This window comes from Bicyclus anynana, chromosome 16, assembly GCF_947172395.1.
Source record: "Bicyclus anynana chromosome 16, ilBicAnyn1.1, whole genome shotgun sequence".
Taxonomy (NCBI): domain Eukaryota; kingdom Metazoa; phylum Arthropoda; class Insecta; order Lepidoptera; family Nymphalidae; genus Bicyclus; species Bicyclus anynana.
Window position 1 is genome coordinate 11,960,139 of NC_069098.1, and position 16,454 is coordinate 11,976,592.

At 35.6% G+C, this 16,454-nt stretch overlaps 1 protein-coding gene across 5 annotated transcripts in view; it reads right to left on the bottom strand.

The window, feature by feature from the left end:
• Window positions 1–16,454, bottom strand: part of LOC112057848 (inositol-trisphosphate 3-kinase A) — a 167,195-nt gene that overhangs the window by 5,461 nt on the left and 145,280 nt on the right. For all 5 annotated transcript variants that reach the window (XM_024098408.2, XM_052886000.1, XM_052886001.1 and 2 more), the window contains one exon: window positions 4,490–4,669. In XM_024098408.2, the coding sequence (XP_023954176.1) occupies window positions 4,490–4,669 (180 nt within the window). The remainder of the gene's footprint in view (window positions 1–4,489; window positions 4,670–16,454) is intronic.

A 16,454-nucleotide genomic window follows, 5' to 3' on the forward strand; every position in this document is an offset into this window, starting at 1 on the left:
ATAGTTTATGGTCATAATTGCAATGACTTTAATGACCATAAATTATACACTAACTAAAACAAAGCTGCATACTAACTATCTATTGTAAGTATAAATTTCTAACACATAGATAGTGTGTAGTCGCAGGAATCGTAAGCAGTTTTATGTGCCCCGAAATGGGAGCCCTTGACGCATCGATGCGCTACGATACGTACGCTTAGCTTAGCTCTTTCGCTCACATAGTCACAGAAGTGGCTTACGTTTGGACTGAAAAATTGTTAGGTGTTGCGGGTCTATAGGTTATTAGTCTAAGACTGTAAGTATGTTCCTATATTCGAGCTACTTAATAATCTTCATCGCAAAATCGAATTTGTTGTTTATGCGTGAAACTGTAAGTAACAAATAAACTTAAATTCAGGTTTATAATATTAGTCAGAAATTTAGGTTTGGTAGGTACTACTTCATATGAAGTAATAAGTAAGTCATACCTACTTATTTAGATAACTTCAGTTAGAACTCATAATTTTTTAATAGTAATATGACGTAAATACAAAAATTTTGCTTCATAAGATAAATATATTGACTTTTAAATCTATACTAAGCTGAAGAGTTTGTTTGTTCGTTTGATTGAACTCGCTAATCTTAGGAACTACTAGTCCGATTTGAAAAATTTCTTCAGTGTTAGATAGCCCATTTATCTAGGAATGTTATATGCTATATATTATCCCCTTTTTCCTACAGGAACGGGAACCACGCGGGTAAAACCACGCGGCGCCAGCTAGTACTAACATAAAATTGGCGGTATGTTTTCTGGAATGTCAGGAATTTGGTCAACAGTAATGAATCTACCATCGGTTGGTAGCTTCTTAAAACTTAACTCATACCCTCGAAGGAATGTTGACAACGTTTATTGAACTCAATTAAATAATGAAAGTTATTAAACAAATAAAACAATGGGTGACGCACTCTAGCGAACAGCCCAAAATAATATGACATATGAGTATCACCTATTGACGTCAATAGACAGAAAAAACTACATATGAATTGTCAAAGGAAAACTATTATGTGACGAAATTTGAAGTTGGTACCTATGTTATTATAAATATTGCTTACGAAGTTATTTCGATCAAAATATTAAAATTGATTACAGGTGCAATAGCTTGGCAACTTCGTTCGTAACACTCCCAATGGTCGGCGCAGGCCGGAGGGTGTGTAGCGATGAATGAAAAACCCACGACTGATGCATCTCACTTCCCCGATTTCACACCAGCGCAGTCTTTCCCCCCGTCGCCCGCATATCATGGGAGTGTCATCAACGAACTTGGCAGACTATAAGCTCACTTACTCCCTGATAATGTACGTGAGTGTAGGTTCGAATCCGGATCAGGGCATGCACCTCCAACTTTTCAGTTGTATGCATTTTAATAAATTAAATATCACGTGTCTCAATCGGTGAAGAAAAAACATCGTGAGGAAACCTGCATACTAGAAAATTTTCTCAATTCTCTATGTAAGTGAAGTCTGCCAATCCGCATTGGACAGTGCTGTAGATAGCTTGTACATATATCTATTTTGTGCTATTAGCCTAATCCCTCTCAATCTGATAGGAGACTCGTGCTCAACAGTAAGCCGAATATGGTTGTGAATGATTTTGATGATTGATGAAATAATTTTCCAAATCGGTCCAGTAGTTTTTGAGTTTATTTGTTACACACAAAAATCCTCTCATCTTAAATATTAGTATAGACGTAGTTTTATAGAGGTATCGTTATCAACCCATATTCGGCTCACTGCTGAGCTCGAGTCTCCTCTCAGAATGAGAGGGGTTATGCCAATAGTCCACCACGCTGGCAAAATGCGGATTGGCAGACTTCACACACGCAGAGCATTAAGAAAATTCTCTGGTAGAAGTATAGGTAAGTTAAGAGTGTGCAATATGTAATTTGGTGGCTACAAATGGTTCTGGATCTCAGATTCTGGAAAAGTTAGGAGCCTGATATTTGGGTAAATGATATTTCAAAGTGTTAACTTCGCTATGACTATACAAAATACACAATTTGTACAACTTTTCTCTATAGTTTATTTTTTTGAAAAATACGTATTTTGCTCACATTTTGCTTTCAATCTCAGGAAAAGCAAACTTATTTTCTTAAATTTTTGTTTTGTATAGAAAATTAGGTATATATCTTGAACATGGCCATTTTTTTTTCGTTATGTTATTTAATTTACTTGCAATTAGGTAAAAATGGTTTTGGCGCTCACGTCATAAAATTTGCATCGCGCGTCAATCGCTTCGTGCTTTTCACTCACGTGAAAGTCATAATTCGGCGTCTCGTTCGCGCTTCGAATTTTATCCGTATCGTATCGACGCGTTGCGCGCTCTTAAGTATTCCATATGTATTATATGGATGGTCTAAAGTATCCTATTAACACAAACCGTAATACGTAGGAAGGATCTATACTAAGAAATAACAGCAACGGTCATATGCACGTCATAATAAAATCCTTACATAGTTTGTTGAATATGGTGGTGGTAATACCAAGTCGCCTTTGTGGTTAATACATTGAAACGTCGATAAGTGAGGGAATTTGTACGAGGAATATCGATATCGACCGACGGGAATGCCCAAAGTTATGCTACATCACCAAATTGGTAATTATTTTAATTTAAATAATGTATTTTTGTATTTGCCTACATATTATAATTATTTATTTCAACTTAAGTTTGCTTTTACAATTATTTACCCTAACTAAATACAATAATATTCAAATTACTAGTAACTAACCTAACATAAATTTATTATAAAAATAAAATAAAAGGAAATTGCCTACATTGGTTATTTTACCTGGTAACTCTAATTATAAGTTTTCGACTTTAATTACGACTTTATTGTCTTTTAACATTTCCTGACCTTACGTTTTAAAATTGCTTGTTAACTAAGCCTAATTAAAATGAATGAATTTTGACTTTGTCTTTAGACTTTAAATAAATAATTAAAACAAAATAGATGTCATCATGAGCCACCTATATTTGGCTCACTGTTGAGCACGAGTCTCCTCTCAGAATGGGAGGGGTTAGGCTAATAGTCGACCACGCTGGCCCAATACGGAATAGCAGACTTCACACACGTAGAGAATTAAGAAAATTCTCAGGTATGTAGGTTTCCTCACTATGACTTTCTTTTACCGTTTGAGACACGTAATATTTATATAATTTCTTAAAATTCACATAACTAAAAAGTTGCATGCCCCGGACCGGATTCGAAACTACGCCCTCCGAATCAAAGCCAAAGGTTATATCCTCTATCTATCAATTTGTATTTCATCTATGAAAAACAATCTACTTCGAGTATAATTAAAACTGTAGCTTGGGATGTGAATGCTTTAACCATCAACGAATAGTTAAGTACTCGTATTACTATAACCTTCTAAAATAGATAATCTAATGACAGTATCAGTTGTTTCCGCGGTTAACCGTACAAGGTGTTACATTTAATAATCTTACGTACGACACATAATAAGATTATGTAAGACTTAACTATATATAAGTGTTTACTATTAGTGTCATGGTAAAAAGTTGTTAATAAACGACTTAGTAACGACGTGTTTACACGTTATTAAGTCCATGCAATACTAAGACTCAAAAAACACATCAGAATAAATTCTCTGGTATGCAAGTTTCCTCAAATGTTTTCCTTCACTGTTTGAGACACGTGAGATTTAGGTAATTTCTTAAAATGTTCACAACTGAAAAATTGCTGGTGCATGCCACGGACTGGATTCGAACCCACACCCTCCGGAATCGGAGGCAGAGGTCATATCCACTGGGCTATCACGGCTCACAGTGTCATGGTAAAAAGTTATAATAACGTTATTAAATCCAATGCAATTATACCTAATATCATGATCGTCTTCGTGTTAAGAATCGTCCTTATCAACGCATATTCGGCTCACTGCTGAGCTAGATTTTCCTCTCAGAATGAGAGGGGTTAGGCCAATATTCCACCTTAATGGCCCAATGCGGATTGGCAGACTTCTCGCAGAGAATTAAGAAAATTCTCTGGTATGCAGGTTTCCTCACAATGTTTTCCTTCACTGTTTGAGACACGTGATATTTAATTTCTTAAAATGCACACAACTGAAAAGTTGGAGGTGCATGCCCCGGACCGGGGCCAACACACCCTCCAGAATCGTAGGCAGAGGTCCTATCACTTATGTGTAGAATAATATACTAAAATGGCATATATGGGGGAAATCTGTAACTTTAAATATTGAGAAAATCTTTAATTAGTGCTTATGTCTAAAATATATTGGCGTTTGGATCCGAAACTCAATTTCATGTACTTCAACTAACATTCGTCTAAGTTAGTGAATTATACAGCAGGCTATTAAATTGTATATTAAATTATTATTAAAATTACTGGAATACCTATGCAAAATTCAAACAAAATCTTTTACCCTTACCAAAGATTATGGTCTATCAAAGTTCACGAATGTCTTCTTGTCTTACCTTAAAACACCGTTCCTCTTGAGGACTCAGTTTCTTCAATATGGTGCCCTGGTCTGGCCCAGCTTTGAAGTTGCCCTGATGACCAGCGAGCTGGACCCAGGGGTACCGCTGCTTCTTGTACGTTTGAAAGAATGGCGTCCATTGAACTATGTTCCGTAGCTTTCTCCATCTTTCTGATTGCTGAAATGAGAGAAAGTAAAGACATTATTAAAACGGTAAATATTTCACATAATTCAAAGAACTGATGGACGTTGAGGTCACAAAGTGCTGGAATGGCGACCCCGCACTAGAACCCCGACCCCGACCCCCAGGTATCGACGATCGATAGGTGTACTGACGAAGTCAAGCGAGTCGCAGGGATTCGCTGGATGCCAGCGGCCCAGGGTTGTGATGTTTCGAACCCATCGATGTTTCGTGATGTTTGTCCCTACAAAAGGCCTATGTCCTGCATTACTAAAGACGTTCATTAATAAATAAACTAAAACTTAAATAAATATCGACCATGTTTTTGTCTATACTAATATTATGAAGAGGAAAAATTTGATTGTTTGTTTGCATTCAATAGGCTCTGAAAGTACAGAACCGATTTCAAAAATTCTTCCACTGTTGGGAAGCTACACTATCCCCGAGTGCTAAAGGCTATATTTTATCCCCGTATAACGAGAGCCTTGCGGGTGAAACCGCACGGCGTCTGCTAGTATTCAAATATATTTATTTATCGTTACGTTGAAACTATTAATATTGTTAAAGGATTCACTCTATAGTAATAAAGAATCCTTCCAGTGGCAAAAGAAAGGCGTAGCATTTTTTTTGCAGTAACAGGATTTGTGAAATACTGTTTTTTTTATTTTTTACAAGTTAGCCCTTGACTACAATCTCACGTGATGGTAAGTGATGATGCAATTTAAGGTGGAAGCGGGCTAACTTGTTAGGAGGACGATGAAAATCCACACCCCTTTGATTTCACGACATCGTACCAGAACGCAATATCGCTCGGCGGTACATCTTAGCCGGTGGGGTGGTAACTAGCCACGGCACAGACCTCCCACCAGCCAAAACACTGATGATGTCAGGGGCATCACCGCTAGTTGGACTAATATATCGTAATTCAAATACTTATTTACAATTAGTAATATCTATTTAGTTGTGTTACTGGGTCGATTCTGAATAATTAGTTATTATCAATATAGGCATCAATCACGCGGCGAGAGATAATTAACATGCGTTATTAGCAGAAACCAGGCAAATGGGAATTACTGGTGTGTTGATATTCTAACTGGAAATATTAGTAATACTACACAGTTTCCTGCGTAGAATGGAAATTTAATGTAACAAATTAGTGTAATATAAAAAAAGGCCTAAATTATGGATAAAGATTTTTCTTTTATTGTTTACAAGTTACTAGTTAGTACTTGACTACAATCTCACCTGATGGTAAGTGATGATGTAGTCTTAGATGGAAGCGGGCTAACTTGAAAGGAGGAGGATGAAAATCCACACCCCTTTCGGTTTCTACACGGCATCGTACCGGAACGCTAAATCGCTTGGCGGTACACCTTTACCGGTAGGGTGGTAACTAGCCACGGCCGAAGCCTCCCACCAGCCAAATTTCTCACGAAAGAAACAAAAATGGTTAACATAATATGATATGATATTGACTTAATTGTTAATTATGATGTCTCCAACATTAGATAGGGCGCACGCTTAACCCGGGCCCAGAATAGCTAAGTAAGTATAAGTACTCGCGGTTTTTTTTTTACTTTTGTCATTTCTTAGGTGAATACCCTACTGTTTATTACGGTTTTTTTCGAAAGGCACCAGATAAAGTGAGATTGTGGATTACAGTGTACTAATTTTTGATGACACGCAAAAGGCCCTGTAGTCCGGGGGCCCCGTATCATTGATACGGCGCTAGCTACGCCCCTGCGTGAGGGGCACGGATGGGACGGGCTGGCAACGGGATAAGTATTCACATAACACCATGTTCTGTCGCCGCCCCGTCACCTTAACCCCGTTCCGTTTAAGCGACCTTTAATACTGACCACAGAATATACAAGCTATGACATATAATACATATTATGTACAAGTTATGACTTAGATTATGACGCTGGGTATTTTATAGGTATAACTATGCGTTGTTGTTATATAAAACGAGATTTTTTATACTTTTTATGTACTTTCTTTTTTCTTTCGTCTTGATACCAAACTCCTGTGATTTAAGAATCCAAAAATATTACAAACTCATAGGTATATCGTGTGAGTACTAAGTTGGCAATGAAAAGCACTTGACCCTGATAGCCGTGAAGGTCTTACACGAAACAAGGGCAAGTAACGGAAAACAACAATGTTACTTAACATTGCCAGAGACGTAACGACAATAAATAATAATTGTTAATAATGACATATGACGTACTTTATAAATAGCCTCGATAATTATAAAAAAAACATTTGCATGAAAAACATTTAATTTCATAGGTTGGGCTCAAGAGGGCTAGAACTCAGGGCCGTAAAGCCGGTTATTACAAAAAAAGTATGTAAAAGTTTAAATAAAATCCTTTCCTTAAAGACCATTTACCAAAGCTACGTAGTATGTACATATTATGTAGAACCTTAAAGAAGTCTGCAAGCATACCCCAATAAACTGAGGGTAGTACAATCAAAATTGATGACCATAAAAATCAATGAAATACTAATATTATCTACAATAGTATTTTTTTCCAAAAATCTACTGTAATCCTACATGAAAAGTAAATTCCCCGAAAAAGTTTTTAATAAAAATTATAAACAAACCTTCTTCGATTTCAAAACGTAGACACAGTACACAACATCCAAAAAATCGTTGATACGGAAACAAATATCACCGGAATACATTTTCACATACATTCCACAGGATTTCATAAATCGAACAAATATTTATTTCAATTAAAATCACTGAACTGTTCACTTATAATAAATTCCAAATTCAAATTTTATACACGATTGTTTACAACACCGTCAGAATTCCTAAATGACACGTATTCGAAATTTGAAATTCAAATATCGGAGGTGTGCAAAAGGTGTGACCCTCTGTGATACACTGAGCAACAAATTCGCATCATCGACAATATAAACCGTGTAAACGTATATCTGTACTGACTCAGGCAGTTAGGCGGAACCGCAGCGAGTGACGTCAATGCTATGCGACCTAAGCAGAAATGCAGGATTGGTGGAATTCCGGATTGACCCGTTTAAATTGGTTCGATTTATGAAAATTAACCAGTTTCATTGTTATCAACTTGACTAATTAATTATTAGTTATTATTACTCGTTACACGCATGGCAAGGGGACATAAATACAAAAAGCCATCGTAGTCTGAAGGTTTGATTTACGTCCATTGTATGATCTTGGCTAATGAACTATACTTATCTGACTCCAGAGTTTCTTAATTTATCTCAGTTTTCTTCTGTGAATGCGCGAAAATTCTGTTTTACATTCTCGGTGGTTCTAAAGCATCTTTTTTAGATATGGTGGCTTATAAATTCCCTCCCTTTCAATGTCATTATCTATAAAATATCTACTATTAGGCCGTATTGCTTAAAGTGCTTATTGCTTAGTTAGTTGCTATGTTTTTACCAAACTCCTAAATATTTTTATACGTACACACATACATATTTTGCATAAAAAATAATGACCCTAAGACCATAATACTCGTAATAAATATAACTATCGTATGATAATCCTTATTATATAAATATTATGGAAAGAACGTCTGTATCATATGATTTTCGTGACGTATGACGTTGCTGATAAGTAAAACATCAAGGAAAACTTTACATAACTTGGTAGGTAGGTAAAGTAGGTATATAATAAGTATTTTTTATAAAATAATGACGTCATAATTCTCAAAAAATATTATAGTATAGTAATAGTAGTGCCTACTAAACTTTCCTTATACGGCCATATTAATTTATAAACATAGATTAAGAGCCTGATGATGGATTAACCTCAATTTTCTTCAAAGTAAAGTAGACCTAATCAATACTATTTAAAGTTTACTTTACTTTGAAGTAAAAGGAAGTTTAAATCTTAATCTATGTTTATAAATATGGCTGATTGTGTTTACCTACATGGAAATTAAACACACGGATGATGTGGTCCTAGGTTCGATTCTTGGATAGCTCTCACATAAACATTGGGGTGTTAGCCTTCAGAGAAATTCTCATTATTAATCTGGAAGTTGGAAAGTTGGTAATGTTCTGATTTTGAAACTGCCGTTGGCTCCTCAGCGGTGTCACCGGGAGGTATGGGCGACTACAGAAGCATCGCCTGATGATGCCCTAAGGCAGAAGCAGAGTAGATGGGTAGAACGACTCTCTATGGTGACGGACCAACGCTGGGTATTTCTAATTGCTTCTGCACAGCAACACATCTTGTGGGACTGCCCAGGATACTATAATGCGTTTCCCATCACCAAAAACTAGGTGACGGGTCTAAGTTCCACATTCTTCTATTCCCTTTCCTATAAAAAATGAAAAACCTGACATGACTTGATTATGATGATGACATACTCATCATAATAATAACCATTGTTTAAAGAGAACTAGAATTTATTGTCCTCTAGTTTCGTGCGGTTGTTTTTTTAAAGAGTCATGCTTTAAATTATATTTTTTGTATCGGGAATTCTGACAGACATAAATATGCGGGCGGGAAATTGAGCTTTTTTAATGAAATGTATAATTTCGTCAGCCTCATGTCGTTATTTAGGTATTAATTTGCATAAGAAACGTATAAACGCGGGTGTGTATTATGTCGACCAATAGGATCGCTCCATTTTTAGAGCCAATTGCTTGGCTTTAGGATAAGTAAGATAAGCCAGCGACACAGCCTCAAACGGATCGTTTACGCGTACGTCAGACAATTAGATGACTAATGTTTTTAGCGAAAATAAAACACCCACCGATTTTAATCTTAACAAAGAAAACATGTATTTTTTTTATTACATATCGTATGTACATACAAGTAATCTTACTGGGTATATACACGCCCTACTAATTTTTTTAAAAATTTTAGTAGGGTGTCTGGATAACATGGATTTAAACTTGCATTTTCTTCAAAGTAAAGTGAACTTTAAATAGTATTGATCCACTTGGTACTGAACCGATTTTGAAAATTGTTTTAACCACTAAAAAGCAACGTTACTTATGAGTGTCATAGGCTATACGAGTATTTTATCCCCGTATTCTTACAAGAACAGAAACTAAGCGGGTGAAACCGTGGGGCGTCAGCTAGTATAATAATTATACAGCTATCAAATAAAAGTGAACACATCATTTTTTGCGCAAAGGATCAGCCTGGCTGTCCAGCGCGGAAATGCAGCCAGTATTCTTGCCACCATTCCACGTGGGCATGATTTGTATACTTATTAGGATAAGTTAGCTTAAGTTCCTTATTGTATTCTTTCTCAATTAAAAAAAAAAAAAAACACATCATAGTTCCCAAAAGTTTCACAGAATGACGTCATCATTTGCGTTATTCCACACGTATTGATTACTTATTACGAACCTAATACGATGACTCTGCCCACGTAGCAGATGATTGTGAAATTCCAATTACTATATTGACCGCGGCCACACATGTTGGGAAGTGACAGCTTTGAATTTTCGAGAATTCATTTTTCCTTACCTGATTGAAGCTGTCGTATGATTTTTTTTAAAAATCAATAGTTAACAGACCCATCAAATAGTCCACGTGTTGATAAGTGAAAAACCATTACCTATAATGGTCACCGAGCCAGAAACAGATAATCACGTCGCAATAAATCCGTACTTATACATTACATTACACATTACTAGCCGACAGTGGCGTAGCTAGGGCTTTTATTTGCACCAAGGGTCCTGGTGCAAATAAAAATGGGCCCACTACTATCTTAACTGATTAGGTTTTATCAACTAAAAATATTAAATATAAACATATATATACATATGCTAAGCTAATTGATCATTAGTTCTTTTTCGTTTTCGAAATATTTCTAAGTTCAGAGTACCTAGAGGAAGTTTTCAATGTTTTCATACTGTGACGATCGCGTAAAGGTAAACGCGAATTTCAAAGGAATTGAAACAGTTGTGCAGTAGTGTTACAATTTGAAACACTGAAAACTCCCACCAGGCACTCTGTTCGATCGCGATATTCTGATAAGGATTCGAGGGTCCCCTGAGCTTCAGGGTCCCGGGACATTGTTCCCTGAATAGCAACGGCATTGTTAGCCGACACTCCTTCACTCGAATAGTTCCCGTTCCCGTGAGAATACTCACGTGAGACTCACCAATAACGTGGCTTTCTAGTGGTAAAATTATTTTCAAAAACGATTCAATAGATCCAGAGATTAGCGCGTATAGTACCACAAACTTTACCTCTTTATAAAATTAGTATAGATAAGTATCAGATAAAACTGAGTTTGTATGTTTGTTTGTCCAAAAAATCCAAGTCCCAGACTGACATAAAACACGGTACGTATGCAATGAGCTTTATTCGTCATTACAAGGAGATGAGTTTTCTTAGTGTGAATTTTTAATTGTTTTGGTTGATGATGACTGATGATTAACTTTATGAAGAACAATGTTATTGTATGACTCATTATTATGACTCAGCATACGTTAAGTTAATTTTTCCTTTTCCGTGATAAAATCTAACTCGAAATCTTGTCTAACTAACAGATAACATCAGAAATTGTTATTATGCAAATAAAGTATGGTAATATATATAATGTTTTGAAAATACAATAAGGTTGAATTTGCGAATGCGACTACTTGAATTGAGTCCCAAGAAGTTGTGTTTGGCACTTATTGAGTGGGGAAGTTTTTTGGTCGCTGATTGTGCATCCACTTTTTAATAGGAGATCGATGATCATCATTTATTTAGTAGACTAATAAGACAAACGACAGCTTATGTTATGGTAAATTTAACTGAGTTGTCATTGATCTCGTTCATGGTTTTCTAGATTTTGTATGAAAATTGTGTCTGGCCTCAATTTAACTGGGCAACCTATTTGCAATGTGTAACTATGAATTTTATCTATCATTTATTTTTAACCGACTTCAAAAAAAGGAGGAGGTTTCTCTAATGAATAACAAATAATGGTAGATTTATATTTCTAATGCCGCATCTTAGACCATAAACAAATTAGCAAAGCAAATTGATATTTCCTTTTTCAAGGATCTATTTTTTTATAAGAAAAATGTCAAAGACGTCACAAAATAATTTCGCACGCAAAGCTAGCCAATGTCAAACATAATCGGAGGTCTGTGTTTTATGTAATAACCTGTCTTATTAATTTCGTAACATTGTAAACAACTCAATTATTAATGCAAATACAAGTAAATAAACCTATTAAAATCAAGTTTTTGGTGACCCCCGAATTTCTTCCCGGCGATAATGTACCCTTGACAGACATTTCATGAATAAATTATATATCGCGATTATTTTATACTAATTCAATATCAAATTTCTTTACTTAAAATATCTTAATATATAAATATAAATGCGAAAGGTCTCAAAAACCGCTTGACGTAGAAAGCAGAAAGATAAAATTTGGCAGGGAGGTAGTTTATAAATAGTAGACGTCCGCTAAGAACCGATTTTGCGATAGGGCCGGATTAAGGAGGTCTAAAGGCGGACGAAGTCGCTGACTTCCGCTAGTAACGCATAAATTCCGTCAGAGTTATAGTTGCATGCATGAGTGTGCAAGTAATACTTAGTGCATAAAGTTTGCTATCTATGTTTAACAATAATAAAAAATAATTTCCTCAATATCAATCCACCAAGAGAACTTTTAAGTAATACTTAGCAAAAAGTTAAATTATATTGATACTTAACAATATCGGAAGATGTTTTTATATACATATTTTCTTAATTTTATGGGACGCGCCGAAATCTGGATGATGGATTCGAAAGGAAAACTTTCATAATTTTTTCCGATTTACCATAAATATCTTACACTAGATGACGCCGTGCGGTTTCACCCACGTGGTTTCCGTTCCCGTAGGAATATGGGGATAATATATAGCCTTCCTCGATGAATGGGCTATCTAAAATTGAAAGAATTTTTCAAGTCGGACCAGTTGTTCCTGAGATTAGCGCGTTCAAACAAACAAACGAACTTTTCATCTTTATAATATTAGTATAGATAAACAAAGTTTAAACAGTGTATGGTCATTGGTCATAAATAAATAATATGAGAGTAAACAAAGAATTTAATAGAATTATATTTTTACGCGACTGTTTAATCATTGATTCCTACTACAAACAAATACATTGTTGTACTTAGTTATTATAATGTGTTGGCATTGTATTATTCTTTCTACAACATATCATAGCTATTTATAATAAAAAGTTCGCAGTCGAATTGCAGTAGTTAACATAAATACATTGAATATAAAGACATGTTCTTGTAATAAGATAAAAATATATGAGGCGCCCATAAAAAGACACGTTGACGCAAACGAATGATTGACCAATTAAATTAAATAAAAAACAAATAAATTACAGCAATAAAATACTGATTGCAAAGTATCTGAAGCATTTCTCGACGTTATTACTCGCAAGTACCCTTTCGTTTTAATCACGCAGTTATTTGTTCCAAGTCTATTTTTTGTCTTCAGCGATTATATTATTTTACTAGATGACTGCTGTTACACGCGACTTTGTCCGTGTATAATTTAAAAACAGTTTTTGTACCCTAAATTACGTATTTAGAAGGAATTTTGCGACAGGGCCGGATTAACACTTCACTGCATCAACGCTAAACTTAAACTTACGTATATTGCTATACGAGTCATATATTTCTCGTATCAAGAATGCCTGTTTTGAGTTACAACATTCATTTTCCCGTATCAGTTCCTGACTTCAAAGGTTCTAAGGGACATGGAAACTGATCAAACGTACAAAATATTTTAACGATAGCACAGAAAACATATGTACAAGATAGGTAAAACCCTTGTGCCTATACAGCTGGCGTCGTCAGTGGTTCTGTCCGACATTTAAGAAGTTACAGGCATTTCTCAAATTCGGCGAATTTACGGGAAATAATTTCCCGTAATTAAATAATAATTCATTTAAGTTTTAAGGTCGCGGGCGTCCGCTAGTTATTCATAAAATCAACGATAACCTTCGTGACAGCAACAATTATGTATTATATTCGTATACGAAATGATCGTTGACATTTGTCCTTTTCACCCACGTGTTTTTGCACAAACGAGAACATTAAGTATTTCGTACGCGTAGGAGGGTCAGGTACTGCAAACAGTTGATATTGTGTGTTTACGTAGGCTTTAATGATATAACATCCTACTATTATTACCTATAGACTCGAAAGTTTGTATATAGGTATGTCTGTTACGCAACCAAATAACGGCTTTACTTTATTGAGCGTGATAGCCCAGTGGATATGACCTCTGCCTCCGATTCCCGAGGGTGTGGGTTCCGAACCGGTCCGGGGCAAGCACATCTAACTTTTCAGTTGTGTGCATTTTAAGAAATTAAATATCACGTCGTCTGTCTCAAACGGTGAAGGAAAACATCGTGAGGAAACCTGCATACCAGAGAATTGACTATTGGTGGACTATTGGCCTAACCCTTCTCATTCTGTAAGAATACTCGAGCTCATAATATATCTATAAAATTAAAATAAATTTCAAAATCTATTAAAAATCTTTTATCGTAATTAGATGAAAATTCATACAGTTTTAGCTTCCTTACATTAAAAGTGACATTTTTTAATATATGAACTAAAACATAAACGCACAAATAACAAAGATATTAGTAATTTTGTTTGAACGCACATACACATCTAACGATCATTACATTACCTACGACGTCATTAGTTCGTGCCATTTTGACCCTTTAAATCCCAGTAGCTCCGAAAGTAATGATCGCAGATACCCTGTTTCTTTTACAAAATTGATTTACTATAAGCATACTCTCAATTTATATACAATTAAAAAAAATGTCATCATCCCTATTCTTTTGAACAAAAAAATACTTGAACTAACACAAACATAGCCGCGGACTTTAGCTAGATTCTGTAATGCAATGACAGTATAGTTGCCATCCGCATATGTCAAGTACGCTAATGACGTACATACCATGTGAATCTGCAACTGTTAACAAAACAGACCTTCCCAGAGGACTGCTAATGTTTGTATTTATTTACGTTGTTTACTCAGCATGCTAATATGTATAAAGTAAACAACAACAGTGCGTATGGACCAAAATGTATGAGTTAGCTTTTGTCTCTTGTAGTATTACGGTCACTAATCGTACAGTATCTGCACTAATACTGTGTTAGTGAGGTTAAGAACCGTAATAGCAAAGTGGATATTGAGTTCTGCCTTCGATTCGGGGAGCGTAGGTTCGAATCCGGTTCGGGGAATGCACCTCTAACTTTCAGTTATGTGCTATTTAAGAAATTAAATATTACGAAAAACATCATGAAAAACCTGCATACCTGAGAATTTTCTTAATTATCTACGTGTGCGAAGTCTGCCAACCCGCATTGGGCCAGCGTGGTGGACTATTAGTCTAACCCATCTCATTTATAGAGGATATTGCTCACTAGTGAACCGAACAAGGGTTGTTATTGATGATAATTATGAAAGGTTGAAGGGAAGTGAACCGATTTTGAAAACTATTTTACCAATAGAAAGCCAGGTTATTTGTGTGTGTCATAGGCTATATTTTATCCTCATATTCCAGCGGAAACGGGAATTAAGCGGGTGAAAGCGCGAAGTGGAAGATGATGGTCAAATGATGGTCAATCTGGATGTTAAGTGGTAAACCATCACGTTTAACATAGCTTGACCTTGAACATAGCATGCATTGGAGGAGATAGATAGGCTTCTAAAAAATTCAAATCCCCTCCCAGTAAGTCATGAGGCCTGGCCCTAAAGAACTCGACAAGCTAATGTTCTTTAAAAAGTATGAATTGGTAAATTCCCTAATCCTGAGTACAGTAATTTGTTCGCACCTAACATCTTCATTTATCCTGTACGTATTTTGTTACGTTAAACTTGTGGTTTTCGATTCCTTGTAATTAACTTAATATGTAGCATGTACGCGAACATAATTTATTATATTTAATTGGCTACAGATAATGTTATTTGTTGCGTTAAAGCTTCCTTGTCCGAGAACAGAACCTTAACCCAAGAACTCTGTTCTCAGAGAGATAAGGAAGACTGCGAAAGACTTTAGACTGCTGACGCAAATGATCTGTATGCAATTAGTATGGTACCTCAATTATAGGTAATGTCTTTGGGTGCGATCTGAACTCATCCTTAATGAAGAGCACTGCCGTCTTTGGCACATAATAAATTAGGGATCAGTGATAAGTAAAAAATAACGATGTAAATTGAATAATTGGTAAATAATTAAGAAAATATATGTAAAAAAGCGAAGTATCGGTCTTTAAGGGTCCTCGTATGATCGGTGTCCCCAGGCAGAGACATCTGGAGAGAGAAGGTTCAGAACTGGAAGGTTATAATTGTTTCTTGCCAAGCTCTTGTTTGTTTCTTGCTCTTTTACTTTACTGTTGCTCTTTCTTTTCTGTTTTATGGATAGGTATGGTTGTCAGTAAAATTACTGTTATTTCTCTGTGCATGTCTGTCATGTCGGGTGTTTTAAAAATTTAAACCGGACTCGTTTGCTGTGAAGTGTGATCGTGTGATTAGTGTGATGTGATGTGATAGTGTGATGTGCTAGGCTTAAGTAAATTTTATTTCCTTTATTTTTAATTAATTTAATTATTAATCAAGTATTTAACTCGAGTTTTGTGATTATGTTTCTGGTCAAAACACAAACAATTGTTTTGGATGTTTAAAAAACAATATACCTAAGTACCGTAAGTATTTTCGTAGCATAAAATAACAAAGGGAAATCTGGAAAGGAGTCTTTCGACGAACGCGCCGTCATGATTAGCGTCGGTATCTGTCAGGT